The sequence below is a fragment of the Malus sylvestris genome, chromosome 3 (assembly GCF_916048215.2).
Source record: "Malus sylvestris chromosome 3, drMalSylv7.2, whole genome shotgun sequence".
In the NCBI taxonomy this organism is placed as follows: Eukaryota; Viridiplantae; Streptophyta; class Magnoliopsida; order Rosales; family Rosaceae; genus Malus; species Malus sylvestris.
Genome location: NC_062262.1, coordinates 14,968,710 through 14,986,020, shown reverse-complemented (window position 1 = coordinate 14,986,020; position 17,311 = coordinate 14,968,710). Strand labels below are relative to the sequence as shown.

The 17,311-nt window shown below is 36.1% G+C and overlaps 1 protein-coding gene across 1 annotated transcript; it reads right to left on the bottom strand.

Moving 5' to 3' along the window:
• Window positions 1-8,540: 8,540 nt before the first annotated feature.
• LOC126617010 (uncharacterized) lies at window positions 8,541-10,534 on the bottom strand. Its single transcript, XM_050285097.1, has 4 exons — window positions 10,453-10,534; window positions 9,435-10,030; window positions 9,243-9,311; window positions 8,541-9,101 (listed from the first exon to the last, which is right to left on the bottom strand). Exons 1-4 carry the CDS (start codon window positions 10,532-10,534, stop codon window positions 8,541-8,543), a joined length of 1,308 nt encoding a protein of 435 aa, XP_050141054.1.
• Window positions 10,535-17,311: the final 6,777 nt, after the last annotated feature.

Sequence of the window (17,311 nt, the reverse complement as noted above, 5' to 3'; positions counted from 1 at the left end):
TTTTAACGATAAAGACAAATTAAATGGTAAAGTGAATAATACCATAATTGACTTTTTAGTGCAAAAAATGTAGTTTTTCGTTAAAATGAGCAGTACCAGGACATTTTCATTAGAGTTCCCTATGTACTTGCTAATTAAGGCATGCATATATTCTAGGGCACTAGGATCAATATATATATATATATATATATGTTAGAATATGGAGACATACATTTTGACACACGTTTTTGTGGCTCTCATTCTACAACTTTTTTCAATGATTCAAACCGTCTATATTTTAATTCATCATTCATTGATCATCGTTGCAAAAAATTAGACAAATCCCAAACTATTAAAACATTCAATTGTAATGAATAAAATGGATGAATATTGTTCTACAAAGAAGCACAAAAGTTAATCCAATAGTCATATATGGCTTCGTATTTGAGTACTTTTTGATAAATATGATATTTAAGAGAAGATATAAAAGATAGACGGTTAAATCGCTAGAATACATTACAAAGTGAACCCCACAAAAATATGTGTCAAAAATTTCTCCAAATCGTAACCATATATATATAATCGCATTTGATGATAAGAGTAAAAACATGTGGGTGAGGGTGTGTATTTGGTAAGAGGTGAGGGTGCACCATCAACAATGAACCTGAATATGAGTTTGGTCAAAATCACAATGAACTAAACTCAATTTATTTGTTCAAGGGAGTTCCAAGTTTCGTGTCCCGTATCACTTTCTTTAAAATCCCCATGACTGCGAAAAATAACGTCCACGTTTTTTGTTTGAATGGTCGGTCAACTTCCCAACAACCAAAAGAGGAAATGCTGGCTGCCAACCCATGCTAATGACTTGACTTTTGTCTAAAGTAGGGGGGAGAAGGGCACTGTGAAATTTTTGCCTCAATTTCACTCTATTTACGAGTTTGCCACCGGGCTGATTTGGGTCCGAATTCGCTTTATTTACAAAATTGCCACCGCCTCGGGTGCCGATCTGGGATCGAGATGGACGGACGGTGGGAGAGGGAGAGAGAGCGATAGAGGGACCGAGGGAGGAGTGGGGATTTGAGGGGTAGGCTGGTTTCCATTGTCATTTCGATTTGGGAGAGGGTGGTTACTGTCGGTGAGATCGAGGGATGGGTGTGAGATTCGGTGAGGGTAAATCTCAGACTCAGCGGGTCAAACTCAGTCCTTGGCACCCTTGCAAATCTAGCTTCGAGCTGTACATTTTTCTCTCTGCATCTGCACAACCTTGTCCTGCCACTGTTTAGTGAATTTTTCATGATTTTGTAAAAAAATTCGTTTAAATTTCTGAGCTTTGGAGGGTTCTTCATTTAACTTATGGGTTTTTTAGAATACTTAGATTAAATTTGTGAGTTTGGTAGTGGTATTTTTTCTGTGCATTTTTGGTGAACGTGGTTGTGGGTTTTGATGTTTGTCTGCAGCAGGGAAGGGGAAGAAAATCATTCCACGCCATCCAACAGTTCCTGACTCTCAGGGTGCACCGTCAACTCACTAACCAAGTGCTATTTCAGCACCTGTAGGAGAGGTCCTCTACAAATGCAGCACTATCTAATTTGGTTGATTTAATCAAAGCATAAAAGCAAACAACTCACATACAGAAATTATATCAAGCAACTGGCTATTCAATCAAAATTTAACACAGCAAAATGTTAACCTAAAACCCTCTCTTGTACGGCTACATTGATGTCAACAACCTTTTAGTTTGTTAGTCTGCACAGGTTCGGTGGCTTCTTTGTAATGATATTCCTTATGACCCTAGGGTCTGCTCAGTCGACTGGTAGAATAAGGTCCCAATATTTCTACCTTTATATTTCTACCTTTATTTATATATATATGTATGGATAGCTGCTTCGATGTTCACTTGGTGTACATATTTTACACACAAAGCACTTTTGAAAGTTTACTGTTATTAATGTGAGTTAGTTTATTCTTTTTTACTATTAAACTAATTTGTAGACCCTAATTTCTACGAGAGCATCTCATTATCGTGGAAAAAAATAACATAATACATCATAAAATTAAAGAGGAGGGCTTGGTTATAACTAGGGATGGGCAAATACCCATTGGTTATGGGTAACCGCGGTTACCCGCCCATTTAAATTAAACGGTTACGGTTATGGGTAACCGTTTAGATAAATAAACGGTTATGGGTATAACCGTTTACCCGCGAAATTTAAATGGGCGGTTATGGGTATTAACCACCGTTATAAATGGGTAACCGTTTACCCATTTATTTTATATATGTAAAATTAACACAAACCATGTTCTCAATCCAGTAATATTTAGCACCCAATAAATTAGCAAGGAATTCATCGGTCATTCGCTCAATAACACTACTATAGGAATGATGATTCTCATCAGCAAGAAATTGGCCAAATTAATTTAAATTCTTTGTAGGTAACCGTGAAATTGATAGAAATGTTTTGACAGAAATATCTTCTAAACAATTTTTGTAACCCAATAATACTTATCAAATATTATATTTACCTTCATTGGTAACAGTTAAAAATATCGTCCGTAAACTATTATTTCAATTATTGGAATGGTATAAGGACTTAAAAAATTAAAATATGGAAATGTATGATGAATGTACCTATAACGGTGTTTAATTGTCAAAAAAAAAAAATTATGACAATTTTTTTTTAATTTTCAAGTTGTTAAAAAACATGTAGACGGGTGAAAAAAGGGTAATGGTAAAAAAAAGAAGATAAACGGGTTAAAAATGATAAATGGGTAAACGGGTATTAAACGGTTACGGTTAAATGGGTATGCGGTTATGGGTATGGATATAACCGTTTAGGCAATTACCCAACGGGTAAACGGTTATGTGGGTATAAGCATAAACGGTTATGGGTAAATTAACCGCGGTTACCCGCCCGCATAACCATTGCCCATCCTTAGTCATAACTATATTTGATAATTAATTCATAACTCTTATTACACGTAACATGTGATATTCATTTTGTTTGCTAAAAAGAAAGTGATTCGTTATATATGCATGGTGTGTGTGAGTTAGCACAGAGCTAATAGGTGAATCTACAAAGAAAAGCATTTATATACCTGCTGCTTGATGTGGAATTTTGCTTTTGTTTTTAGCAATAACACGTACAATCTTGGATTCTATTACAACGAAAGCAGATCAGTTTCAGAGTGAAGTTTATAATTGATTTTGTAGTTTTATTGGTGTGAATTATCCTGCACACACCATGGTATCTTTGCTAATGAGTAGTCTGCAGGGTCCTTTGGTCCGAAAGAGTTTCAGCAGCTAGGCAGTGCAACAGTCGTTGAGTACTTCCATGTGCCTCCTTATGCTGGGATTTTGTTAGACTGGTATCCCAGGTGTGTATTTTATCTTCATATAGTTCATAGTTTTATTTAGTTTTGTTATATAATCAACTAGAAACACATTCAGTTGGGCAAATTCTGCATCATGACATACATGACATTGGAGTTATGCTCTGTTTTTTTATTAAGGATGGTTGTTATGTTTTCTCATATTTACATTAATACTGTGAAATGTTGAGTAAAAATCAATTTAGGGGAACTATTTACTGGTAGAGATGTGCATATTAATCCTGCCTAAATAATTTAGTTTATTGGAATTTGCTTTGTGGTTTTGCTTTAAGCAAATTAAGTACAATTAAGTGCAATTGTGGCTTCTTCTTGCTCTGTGTTTGTTAAAGATTCGCTATAGCTGATAGCTCTAGATGTGTAATTACATAATAATTAGCCTCGTTGGTTAATTCAATTAGTTGAGGTAAGGAATATATTTTGACTGATACAACTGCATGCTCTCATGGATTTCTCCTAAAGATTGGATTTTCAGTTTTGGGGAATGTTAAAAATTTAGTTTTTTGATATTTTCTTGAAAGGATATGAAATTGGAAATCGAAAATATCAGTTTTTTGTTGACATTATTTGACTTTTGGTTCAAAAATTTGAATGCAAGAGGTCCTGTTGGTCCATTTTTGACCGTATTTTTTTAAATTTTATTATTATATTTTGTTGTTAGCAATGAATTTAGGAGACCATCTGAGGCCGCTTGAATTTTTTTTTGCACAGGATTTTAATAGAGCTTTAAGCTCTTCTTATTCCGTTTCAATTATTAGCTTCTGTTTAGTGTGCTGTTAGTTTTGTTGTTAGGTTGCTGGCATTGTCTGTTAATTATTATTAACAAGTTTTTGTTGTGTGATTTGAATTTAAACGAAATTAGTAAACACAACAGAGAAAAGTTTAGCGCAAAGTTTTGTCCTGTGTTTTCAGCCATTTATCTATATGAAATAGTAGGACAGTTAGAGTCTCCAGTTTTGAAGATTCTTTTAGATTTTGTTTCTTGAATTTCAGTTTCTTCATGACCGACTATTTGGGGTTCAGTTATACTTACAAATGTAATCGACCTTACAAGAATGCTTGTCAAAAACTATGTATGTTATAAAATAAAAATAATCACAGTTATTTTTCTTTAACATCTAAAGAACATTATATCAAAGACAGCTAAAGAAACTTTTAAATGTGTTCTTCAGTACTGTACCTAGGTACCTCCGAAGAAATCAAATCAAGTGCATTTCACTTTTATGTTTTTTTTATTGCATCTAATGATGTGATTTATCAATTGCAGGAAGAAGTTGTCAAGTTAAGTGAACAATTGAGTCATTTGAAAAGTTTGGTAAGTGTCTTATGCCCTCGTTTATGTTCAAGCCTGGGTTTCTTAGTTAGCCTACAGTGACTATATTTCTATTCATATATTTGGGTGTGGTGGTACTGTTGGCGCCATAGCTTTGAATCCCAAGATTTTTCAATTATGGCACTTAGATTTTGTCTGATGATCAATTATGACACTTAAGGTTCAATTATGACAAAATGTACTCATATTAACTAGTGGTTAATTTGAGTTGTTCAGAAACTTTACTAAGTTACCACATTCAACAAGTGGCAGTCTCCATTTTCAGTTGGTCTTTACGTAGTAGTGTCCAATCTTAATTAAGTGTTGAAAATTTGAACATTTTTGTTTCCTTAATAGATGCCATTCATGTTTCCTGCATTCATGTCTGCTCTAGCGAGCATACTGCCAACCAAAATGCCAGAAAACGGGATCATATGTGAAACCCCAAAAACATGAGAACAATTTGAGAGTTAATGGAAGCACATGCATGTTTCTACCTTTCCCATGTATCAGAAATGTCATTAGCAGTTCTGCAGCTATTTCCTTCTTTAACACCCCGTTGAGCAGGGTGCATATCTCCCCTAAAAAACGAAATAGAATACAAACTACAAATTAAGCCTCTTACTAAGGAAATAAAAAAAAAAACGTGGTTTTTCAGTTTAGGCAAACAGGACCGTTACCATTCACAAAGAGAAAAGAATATGGGATGACCTGCTTTCATCAGAGCTTGGGTCATTACAGGGTACCTACAAGAAGAGTTGAAATGTTTATCAATATGTATACCATATGGAGACCTTATCCCAGGATAATTAAGTGAAGGCAGGAAAGTTTGTGCTTTATCACCAAAGAAATTCTTGGTATTTCCCCTAAAAGTTGGCTTGGAGTCATCATTATTACAGTTATCATACTTCAAATAATCAATTCCCTGCAAAGAAAGTGCATGAGCATTTCAAGATTCTCTGACAACATATCATCATTGGAGATGTTGATTGAGTGAATTGATTACAACATATATATCATACCCAAGCAGCAAATTATTGAAAACTATTTGTGTCCCTCTTTGACTGCTCATCTTCTGATTGTAACTGGACATGATCTTTTTTTTATGGTTTATTCACTGTTTGGTTCTGGCTCAGTTGTCCACCCTTGGGTTGGAAGTACAAGAAATGTTAGATTATGAAATTAGGAGAGTTGGGAGATATTTTTCCTGATTTCTATTTGTTAACTAACTTTTGTATTTTTGGTTGCTACCTTGCTCTTAATTTCTATTTTTCTTCCTTCTTAGCTGCTCTTTGATTTTTACAGTCCCACTGCAAAAATCGCACCATACCTTGCTCTTAAGTTCAAAATGTGCCCTTTTTAGTACAAAAACATATGTTAAAAAAAAATATTTAACGAGGGCTGGAACCCAGTCGAAGCTGGGGGGCTAGGCCCTCACGCCCAAATTATATTACCTGAGAAAATATACAACGGGGGGGACATAGTACCTAAACCCCGACAATCAAAAGTACAATCATATTCAACCACTCCTAGCAAATCTCCTTCAAATTTCAACCTTTAAGAAATTGTCTTCTAGTAATTTTTGAAGCAAAATCATCAATTATATCATCATACTCCAAGTCTTCAATCTCATCCTTTTCAATGCATAAGATTGCTAATCCATTTAGCCTATCTTGAGTCATAGTGGTCCGCAAATAAGATTTTAATAATTTCAATTTTGAAAAACTTCTTTCTGCAGATGCCACAGTCACAGGTACAGTCAACATTACACGATAAGCAATCAAGACATTAGGACACATGTCAATTTCTTTGACAAAGTTTGCTATTTGATAGGAGCATATTTATGCGCCTTAGTTAGCTAGTTCTTATGCATTTTCGTTATGTTTTCTTCGTTAAAGTAGTCTTTTGAGCTACTTTCATGTGTTTTCAGGCTTAAAGGGCATATGACATAAAAGGATGCAAATTGGAGCCTTTTGGAGCAAAATGGAGCTTAGATTGGAAAGTACATGCTTGGAGCACAAGGAATGGACGAGTTTGAAGGGCAAAGGAGCTTAAGAAATGAAGAAATGAATGTGAAGAACAAAGAATTCAGAATTAGAAACCAAAGTTTCTAAAGTTGGAAGTTTCTATTCTTGGAGGTTTCCGTTTTCGAGAGTTTCTATTCTTGGTTTTGGGCTTTCTAGAAGCCCTATCTACAAACCCAAACCCTAGCCCACTAATTTGCCGCACCTAGGCCTTTAAAATTTCTGATTTCCTTGCCTTGCAAGGCATTCTAGAAGCCTAAACCCTAGCCCACTAAACCAGCCGAACCCTAGGCCTTTTCCCTTGCAAATTCTGATTGTTTTAACCTATTTTCTGGTGGATTTGGGTTTCTAGAAACCCTAATCTGATTGCTAGGGTTTTTAAGTGCCTATATATACTCTCTTAAACCTCTTGGCCGAATCTACCACCCTCTCCATATTCAGAAATTCGTCCAAAACCCTATTTCCCACCTTGCCGCAGCCTTCCATCCCCAAACTCCCAACTTTCTGCCCAAATTCAACCTTGCCGCAGCCTTCCATCCCCAAACTCCCAACTTTCTGCCCAAATTCAACCTTGCCGCAACCTTCCATTCAAATAACCATTCATCCACCATAGCCGTGCCTTCCCACCACCATCACCACCTTGTGCAGCCACTAAAGGAGGAGAAAGAAGGAGTGCCGTGCAGTCCAAAGGAAGGAGAAGCCTTGCACATGCAATCTGCCATTAGTGGAGTGTTTGGAGTTCTTTCTTTCTTTGTTTCTGTTTTCATGTTTAATTTAAATTGTTGTTCAATTATGTTAGACATGTGGAACTAATTTCTTTTTAGTTAGAGGTGAATTTGAAGCCATGGACATATGTTTTATATGATTTGATTTCTTCCAATTATGATTTCAGAAATTGTGAATGTGATTTACTTACCTATTTGATTGATAACTTGTTTATGTATGTGGGTTGAGGGTCGACACTTAATTTGCATGCCTAAACTTGATGCTAGGATATAAGGGAATTTCACCTAATCGTTATTAACTTATATTCATAAGTAGTGAAAGTCGCTAGTCACGATTGTGTTAAGTAAATCCTAGGCAAGAGTAACATGCGTATCCCATAGTTATGAATGCCTCGTCAATGCTTATGATGTCCATTGAACTTAATGATCTTTGATATGTGTCTCTATCATGCGTATTCCATAGTTAGGGTCCTTGATAAGAATAATTTGGTTGTAATGCGTATTCCATTCAATTCAATGAATCTAGGGAAATCTGAGAATTAATTGGTGCAATCTAGTTAATTTGGGGCATTGTCATTCATGATTTGTTGAAAGAGTAATTGGAGATTGAGTTGTATGCATATGTTCATGTGTGGATAAGGAACCCTCTAACTAGCTTCTCACCATTCTATTTAATCAAAATCTGTTTTGCTTTACATTTGTTTTTAAAGTTTGAGTTTTAAAGTTTTAATTTCGTCAAAATCATTCCCCCATCTATTTTAAAGTGTTAGATTAGTTAGAAATCCATTTAGTTGTGTTTCTAAGTGTTTTGAGTCAAGTCATAGTCCAAATTCGTCCAAAGTAGTGTAGGTGCTCAAAACTGCCCAGAAAGTGGTTTTTAGGCAGTTTTGAGCCTTCTAGTTGCTGTTTTGAGTTTTTAGTTTGTTTAGGTGTTTTAAACCCTAGTTTTGCATTAATTGAGTCTAGTTTAGTGTTCTACATTATATTTTTATGTTCTTGAGTCAGTTTTACATTGATTAGCATCCCTAGTTAATCCCCGGTTAGAACGATCCCTATTTGCTCATATACTACAATTGTCATCCATAGGGTTTAATTTGTGTGTCAAGTTAATTTTCACATCACTATTTCCATGGATGTCCAAGGGTTATTAGAGAGAAATGATTTTTCAGGTAACATCATTTGCAAAACCTGTAATTCGGAACATAAGTCGGCTCCATCTACATCCATGGTATTTCCATGTTTCAAATGTGCTTCAAGATTCATACAATTTTGTTTTAGCTCTTGATCATCCAATGAAATTAACTTCGATGCATCAAACAAGAAGCCAAAAATATATTCAAAAGCCTTTAACTGTTCAAACCTGTGTTTCAGTTGAGAAAGAGCAATATCCACTATAACAAGAAAATAATCTGTTCTAAATGATTCTTCAGCAGACTGTTGTTCCCTCTCATTACCATCAACTTCATCATGATGTCTTTTTCTAGGTCTATGACCTTTAGTTTGAAAAACAGGGTCAATTTCTGAATCAAGTGCAATTTCTTTAGCATCACTCATGGCAGAAGCAAAACCAGTTTCTCTATAGTTTTCGAAAAACGTAACAAGTGCTTCCAATGCCTTTACAGCAACATCAAGACGCATGTCTTCAGATTGTAATTTTGTACTCACCATGTTAATCTTCAACAAAATGTCATACCAAATAACCAAACTTAATACAAAATCAAAACTTGAAAGTTCTCCTGATGCTAAACATTCTGCATCCCTACTCAATTGGGGATTTTCAGTAATTTCCACCAATTGAAACAAAGCATTTCTAACCTGGGCTACTTGGGACTTAATCGCTTTAACACTTTCAATGTGACTTTCCCATCGAGTAGTTGACAATGACTTCAAAGTTAAACCATCAATATGTTCAAGCAAAATATTCCAACGCTTTGTAGAGTTGGAAAACACTGTATATATGCATTGACACGCTCCAAAAAAAGATTTTGCTTTAAGACATGAACTTGCCATATCACAAACTATTAAATTAAGACAATGAGAACCACATGGCATGTAAAAAGCTCTGGGATTTATGTCTAGCAATCTTTTCTGGACACCTTGGTGTTTCCCTCTCATGTTAGATCCATTATCATAACCTTGTCCTCTCACATTATCAATATCAAGATCAAGAGACTTTAGGACATCTTGCAACTCATTAAAAAGTCCTAATCCTGATGTATCATAAATTTCACCCGTTCGTAATTTTCGACCATAATAGTGTGATGAAAATTTTCTAGAGAGTTTGTCCTTAGGATATGTGAAATTAGTTTCTCGAATTGGTCCCTTTTCTATAAGTAAGTCTTTCATTTCTGCATTAAGGCTATCCCAAACTTTTGGATCATAAATGTTTAAATGGAAAATAGGTTCAGGAGATTCAATATTTTCCTCTACACCAATATGATCATCATCAACATTTAAATCCACATCACCACCATTTTCATGATCTTGAGACTCATCACCAACATTTTCCTCTAAATCACCACTATTTTCTTGGTCATTAACATCTTCCTCCACATAACCACCAATTTCATGATCATGAGATTCCCCAACAACATTTTGTGACTCTTCACCAACATCATTTTCTCTCAAATTTTCAACCAACTCATTCTTTGTAGAAAAAAATTTATTAAGAGATCCTCTTAAACTTTCGGCAATTTCGTTATCCTTTGCCTTTTTTTTCCTTTTCATATTACCAGAGAGTTGTTTCCTAAAAGACATGGCTTTGATAATTTGTTTGCAAAAATTACCTACACATGATATAACAAAAATTTCCTATTAAAATTATCATTCCAAGTCTAACACATATTATATATTATAAAAACACTAACATCTATACATCAATTAATCAAGAATTCAATTCATCAACAACAACAATTCTATACATCAATTATCATATAATTCTATGTCACTTGCAAAATTTAATTTAAATTATGAATTAATAATTCAAATTTTAAAAATTAGTTTATCAAATTACCTCAAAAGTTACTCGGGTTGGTGAATGCACAATGGCAACCGGCAGCAATGATTGTGGCTGAGAAAGACAAAGACCTGTGGTGGGCACTGGGCATGTATCTGACTGTGTGTCGGGGTTGGAAGGCTGGAATAAGCAGTGCTGACTGATGGCAGTGAGGAAAAATAACAAACGGCTGGGGAAACAAAGGGGGGGGGGAATTGGGAAAAAGGAATTAGGGTTAGGTGGGAGGGGGGGACCGGGGAGGTCCCTTTACATTATTATTATTATATATATTTTGGTTAGGTGGGAGGGGGGGGACCGGGGAGGTCCCTTTACATTATTATTATTATATATAATTTTTTTTTTTTTAGGCTAAAACCTGTCGGTTCAATTATATATATATATATATTTTTTTTAATCCTGAAACTTGGGCCTTTTCCTTTATTGTCAAATTTGGGCCTCTTGCCCTCCATTCTTTATTTTTGGGCTCTGGACAAATTTTTTTTTTATACCTAATTATTTGGATTTTTTTTTTGGTGCCCCTTTAAATTTTGGGCCCTGGACAATGACCCTGGTTGCACTGGGCCTGGGCCGGCCCTGAGTGGTGATCTTGCATGTTTTTTCATCTGTGCTTATGTTTTGGAGGTTTTATTTGGGACGGTCTATTGTTTATTGCTTTTCATGGCTACTGGTTTGGTTAGATTGCTGCCTTTGATTTATTTAGGGCTGGTTTGGTTACCATTTTTACTTTATTTTTTTTTTTTTGCCATTTTGTGACTGGGATGTGATTTTATGCTTCTTCCATTTCTCTGTATTTCTCCGATGCTTGCTTACATTAGTTTTAAGCACTGAAGAAATCCTTGGATTGTTTTGTTTTTTTTTTTCAAAAGAACCTAGGATTATTTTGATGAGTGTTGTTAAACAATTTTGATTTAATAATTAGGGTTTAGGGTTATGTTTTGGTAATGGGTTCAATCATTTTCCTTCTCCAAACTGTCAGTTTACGGATGGTTAGGGCAAGTGTAGGAAAGGAAATGAAAATTGACATTTTGAGGCTTACCTTTTGGTTGGTGGGTGAGAAAAATGGGGGAAAAGGAAAAGAAAATAGTAGTGTTGAGTGGCTCAGTGGTGGTGTTTATGCAGGCATTTTTTTTAAAACTAAGTCGAAATGCATTTTTGTTTATGTGGAATCTGCCACAGATTTAAGTCCATTACACTGTCACATATTAAGTTCATTTCCCTCTGTCCATTTGTTTTCACTTTGAATTCTTACTCTGAATCTCTCTAATTTTTTGCACCTTAGTTCGGACTCCCATCGCAACATCATAATCTGCTCTTGCTGCTGCCTTTGATGCAGGGGTTCTAAGCCATTGCTTCTAAATCAAGACTTTGGTATGCCGCTTCCCGTGTTATCCATTTGAGCCAGCATGACTTTATGTTTTTTAATCTGTTGTTTGATTTTCTGGGCTTATGTTATTTGTATGCCCTCTGCTTTGTTTCTCATTCTTGGTTGTCACTGTGATCCTGTGGTTGTTTAAAGGTCTGTTGGTTTCTCTATTTTTTTGTTTGTTTTGGGTTTAAGTTTTGTCTTTGTGATTCTGTAATTGTTCAAAGGTCCCTTGCTGTCTCTGTGATTCTGGTTGAACCCAGTGTTCTTAATTTTTTTTTCGAATGCTGTTAGACATTTTACATGTATTTTTTGTCAGTTGCTTTCTTTCTTTTTGGCATTTTCAACTTTCCAAATTATTGTTCAAAGGTCGGTTGCTTTGGTTGGTTGGTGTTTTCATTAGGTTTTTCTGGGAGTGGACTCTCTCATCCACCCCGAAGTGCTTTAATGAATGCTGTTGATAAGTACATTCTCTCAGCGATCCAGAAATATTTCAGGAAAAATCACAACGTACGTGTTTAGGAAAATGAGTAGCCTTTTAACAATACATGAGCGCAGCTGATTGCGTTCGTGTGTTTTCGATGCTTAATCAGTTATCATTGGAAAATCTTTGTTTTCTGTTTAACTTTTCTGCATCTCTCAAGTTGTTTGTTATTGTGAGGGTATCTTGCGTTTTTTCATGTGTGCTTATGTTTTAGACAATTTTTTTAGAGAATCTATTTTTTTTCCCCTAATGGTTGCTGTTTTGGTTGAATCGTTGTGCTTTTCTGTGGCTTTATTGATTTTTTTGTTCAGTGATAATTGTGTTCATTTGTTTTTAGTTCTTCATGAGTTGTCTTGGCAGCATCTTTGTTCCCTCTTCAGCTTATTTGAGTATAAAATGGTAAAGAGTACGGATTAAATACAAGGTTCGATACCCTCAAATATAAGGAGTAAAAATTTTCTCAGTTAGCTTAATTATATTTAGGCTGATTCAATGATAGAAAAAAACGTATGTGATAGAATATACTGTGAGATGACCGATTTGAGAATTCATTTTAATGGCTTTATCCGGCTGCTAATTGAGAACATTATCAATTATAAATGACTGGTCATTAGCTACCGGTGGATCACCATAATTACACATGGATAGATTTATTTAAAACCCCATTGTGGGTTAGAGCATTGCCAAGCACCGAGCAAAGATGTCTCAATATGATTCGTTAGTTAGTTTTTTCATGACACAATTTCAATTTGTTTGCTTTGTTTGGGAATTTGTGCGTTTATCTTTGGTCAAATGTAGGGGATAAAGTGAAAAGTGATGTTTTGAGACTTACCCTTTGATTGGTGCACTGTCACAGATTGAGTCCATTGCACCGTCACAGTTTGAGTTACTTTTACTGTGTCTATTTGTTTGGGCTTCAAATTCTTACTCTCAATCTCGCTAATTTTTTCGAGTTAAGCTCGAGGTCTCATCACAACATCATAATTTGCTCTTACTGCTGCCTTTCATCTAAGGGTTTTGAGGCATTATGTTTGAATCAAGGCTTTGGTATGTCCTGAACTTCGATGCGTTGTTTCCCCATGCCTTCTGTTTGAAACAGCACGGCTGTATCATTTTTTAATTGGTTGTTTGGTTTTTTCGGCTTATATTATTCCTTTGCTTATGCTTTGTTTCTCATTCTTGGTTGTCTCTGTGACCTTTGATTGTCTAGTGGTTCAACAATTTCTTTTCTTTCTTTTTTTCATTTTTTTAATTTTGCTTGTGCAATACTGTTATTGTTTGAAGATCTCTTGCCGTCTCTGTGATTCTGGTTTAACCCAGTGTTCTTGATTCTTTATCAACTGTTATTAGGCATTTTTTATGTTTTTTTTGTTGCTTTCTTTCTTTGTTGTATCTTAATTTTCCAAATCGTTGTTCAGATCATTTGATCGGTACTTAGTTAAGTTTAATACTGGCAGTTTGGCTGTGATTGAATTGATCCAGTCTCGAATAGTGTGGCATGTGAGATGATAATATACTAACAGAGAAGGAGTTGATGCATCTTTGTTTGATTTACAAATTTTGGCAAATCCTTGCCATTTTTTTGGTTTCCTGGTGATATATATCTTTCATAACCAAATAGCGATAACTTGAGTTTTTAGAAGTTTTAATGTGTTTCGCGTCCTGCATTTTTGTAACGTCCATACAAGTTGTCACTAAGATCTTTTGGTTTTTGGCTACATTAGTTTTTCAGCATTGAATTGTAGGATTAAAGTTTTTTATTGAGTTCTTATTTAATTTCAGATTGGAATGGGAACAATCTGAGCACTCCTAAAACTGAAAAGGTCTTCAAAGATTGCGAGAATGGCTGTGCCAAATATGGATTATCATCCATGCAAGGATGACGTACGACAATGGAGGATGCTGTGAGTGCATTAAACTTTTCTCTTCCTATTTGAAGTTGTTTTCAGAACATAAATTCTTTTATGTCCATTCTCAGAAGTTTCTACTGTAGTATCCTTTTCTGTCTTTATTTAGCATGTTATAGTTAGGATTCAACTGAATATGATTTTACTTGACATGTTCAAATCCTCTTAATCATGTTCTTGAATTTTACTATATGTATCGTGTTCTTTGCATTTCATTATTTAACTCCGTTATTTGAATTTGGTTACCTGAATCGTGCCTAATATTTGATGTGGCCGGTGGTTTTGTATGGCTAGCTGGTGTGATTTGGGAGTGTTTTTAGTCAATAGGAGACAGAGGACAAAGGTGTGGGGTAGCGATGTCAAGTGGGATTAGGAATTTAGGATAGTAGAATTTTTGCTAATTTATGGGATTAGAAGTCTTCCTTTATTTTTGTCTTGGTGTGATCAATTGTAACCAAGAATTTTCATTAAATTGAGGCATTGAACCTAGATCTAGCATTTTCAACCCGACCCTTTCTGACCTGTTAAAATTAGTATTTGGATGAGTGATAAACGGGTCGGGTGGTTAACGGGTTAACCTGTTAAATAACGGGTCATTTTGGGTGAACTCGCAAAACCCGTTAACACCCGTTATTGAGGACTTTTGTGTAATTTCAATAGTCCTAATAGAAAACCCGTTAACACCTGTGTTTCTGTATGTCCTTTCTCTCTCCTCACTGGTTCTCTCTCTCGAGAAGCACAAAGCTACCAGACTCAAGATCGAAGCCATATCGAAATCGCTGGTGACTAATCCCTACCTATCCTCTTTCTGATACAGAAAATTCCTTTTCTTATCTATTTTTAATTGTTTATTTATGGAACGATTATATGCAAATTCCACAGTTTAGACGTTATAATTTAATTCAAAGTTTGTTCAGAATTTCAGTTCCGAATTTGCTTGAAATTTTGGATGGGATATGCGAGATGAAGTGTGATTTGAGATATAAACCCTAAACCAAAAGACTAAGAAACCGATCATCGTGTATTCTTATTCTGAATCCTTGATCTGGTTATTTCCTCTGTGGAATTCAAAAGGAATGTTATTGATATGGATGAAATGTAAAAATATAAAATAAAATAAAATTGTTAACGGATGACCCATTAGCTTCTTTTTCAACTGTTTATCTATAGTCTTCTTGTTCGCGTCAGGAATTTCCGTCGGAGATGTTTCCTGGCCGACGAGCACACAGCTCCCCTGGAGGTTGGCGCCGGTTGAAGGCTGCTATCGGGCTTCTGCTTTGCTGTCGGGCGTTGTCGGGCAAGTCTCGTCGGGCAAGACTCTTCAGGCAAGGCTGAAAGAGAAGGACAGCGTTAACTTTGAGATGTGCCTTTGTGGGGCCTTAGGTGTAGGCCTTGAAGCTCACAATCAAGGTTAACATTTAGGTGCTCAGGCGTGCCACTGCCATCTTTAGCATGGCAGATGTAACATGGTAGTCGTGCTTTAGTTGTATATATGTATGTATCCAAGAAACCGTGTTAGTTATAACAGGTGCCTTTGTGGGGCCTTAGGGGTAGGCCTTGAGGCTTCCCATAAATAACTAAACCAGTGCTCGAACACATCATATTTGTTCTCGTGATTGCCGGAGTTTTCTAACTATTATACTTCTGATTACCCGAATCCAAGAAGTAGAATGAACCCAAATAGGTGCCTTTGTGGGGCCTTAGGTGTAGGCCTTGAGGCTTCCCATCAGAGTTCATTCTTACACTTAGACTCTTTAGATCGCTGAACGGAATGAATCCAAATGGATGCCTTTGTGGGGCCTTAGGTGTAGGCCTTGAGGCTTTCCATTAGAATTCATTCCATGCTCAAACGTTCTATGGTAATCATGATATAATAGAAAGAAAACTAAAAGGTAGGTTGATTACTTGCGCCCCAAGTAACTTCGGACTTCTCGTTTATCAAGGACTGTCGTGGATGGGTTAAGTCCACATAAGGTTCTTTTTTATGCCTTGAGGCCAAGGACTTTTAACTGATCAGATTTAGATGCCCGAGGGCTTAGGACTTGGATCTGGTTTGAACACTGACGATATATTCAAATCGGATTCAAGTACTGAGAAAGCCTCTTAATAATCATGTTGCTAGAAATAACTTGCATATAACTGGAAGTATACAACATATTGAAAAGACAAAACCAAAGCAAAAAAGGTCGGGCAAGGTTAAACCTTATTGGGTAAGGTTGCTCGTCTTGCAGGTTCCTATCTTTGTAGTTTTGTCAAAGGTTTGAAAGTTTAGAGGGGTAGAGAGAGAGAGATTACAAAAGATAAATCGATACTACAGCAAGGTTGAACAAGGTAGCAGAGCTATTACAAAAAGTTGAAGAGAGGGTTATCCCGAGAGGGATGAAGGCTTGTCCCGAAAGGGATGAAGGCTGACTACAGCTTTGTTTTGAAGGCAAATCTGGCTTTGAGCAGAGTTTGTGCTTGCATTTGTTTGTTTGATTGAGTGTCCTTAATCCTGGATTTTCTTTCCTCTTATATAGACAACTCGGCTTGGCCTTTGGTAGCAGCAGCTTTGCCCGAATGCGGTTTGAGGGTGATGACTCATCAACTATTTTACATGTAATGCCACCATAAAGTACTTTATTGGCTGTGTAACTGATCAGTCTACACCACTTGGCCTTTGGGTAGGTAAGCAAGTGGTCTTCATGAGCTGCACCAAGTCAGAAAAGGCCATTTCTGCCTTCTGGGCTTCGACTGGGCTTCGGCTATCTTCCCTTTGGGCCTCCTTTCGGGCCAGCTCCCTTCTTGAGCCCAAAGTTTAGGTTTTGATCCAAACACTTCTCCAATCTCTTGGACCAAGCATGAAATCCCAAGCACTATATCACCACAAAGCAAGCAAGCTGAAAAGCAATCCAACAAACCCTTTTTCCAGAAGCACTTAACAGAACCCTTCTATGGGTGAATTGTTGTTTCAATTATACCAGATTGAAAACGAGTATGGAACCATTGGTCAAGCATATGGGGCTGTTGCTTCTTTTTCTCAGGGAAATAGAGCATTTTTTTGCAACCACATCTTTTGTAATCAGCTCAGTTGAATATATATAAAAGCTAAGCTGCTTATCTTACCGACATTGT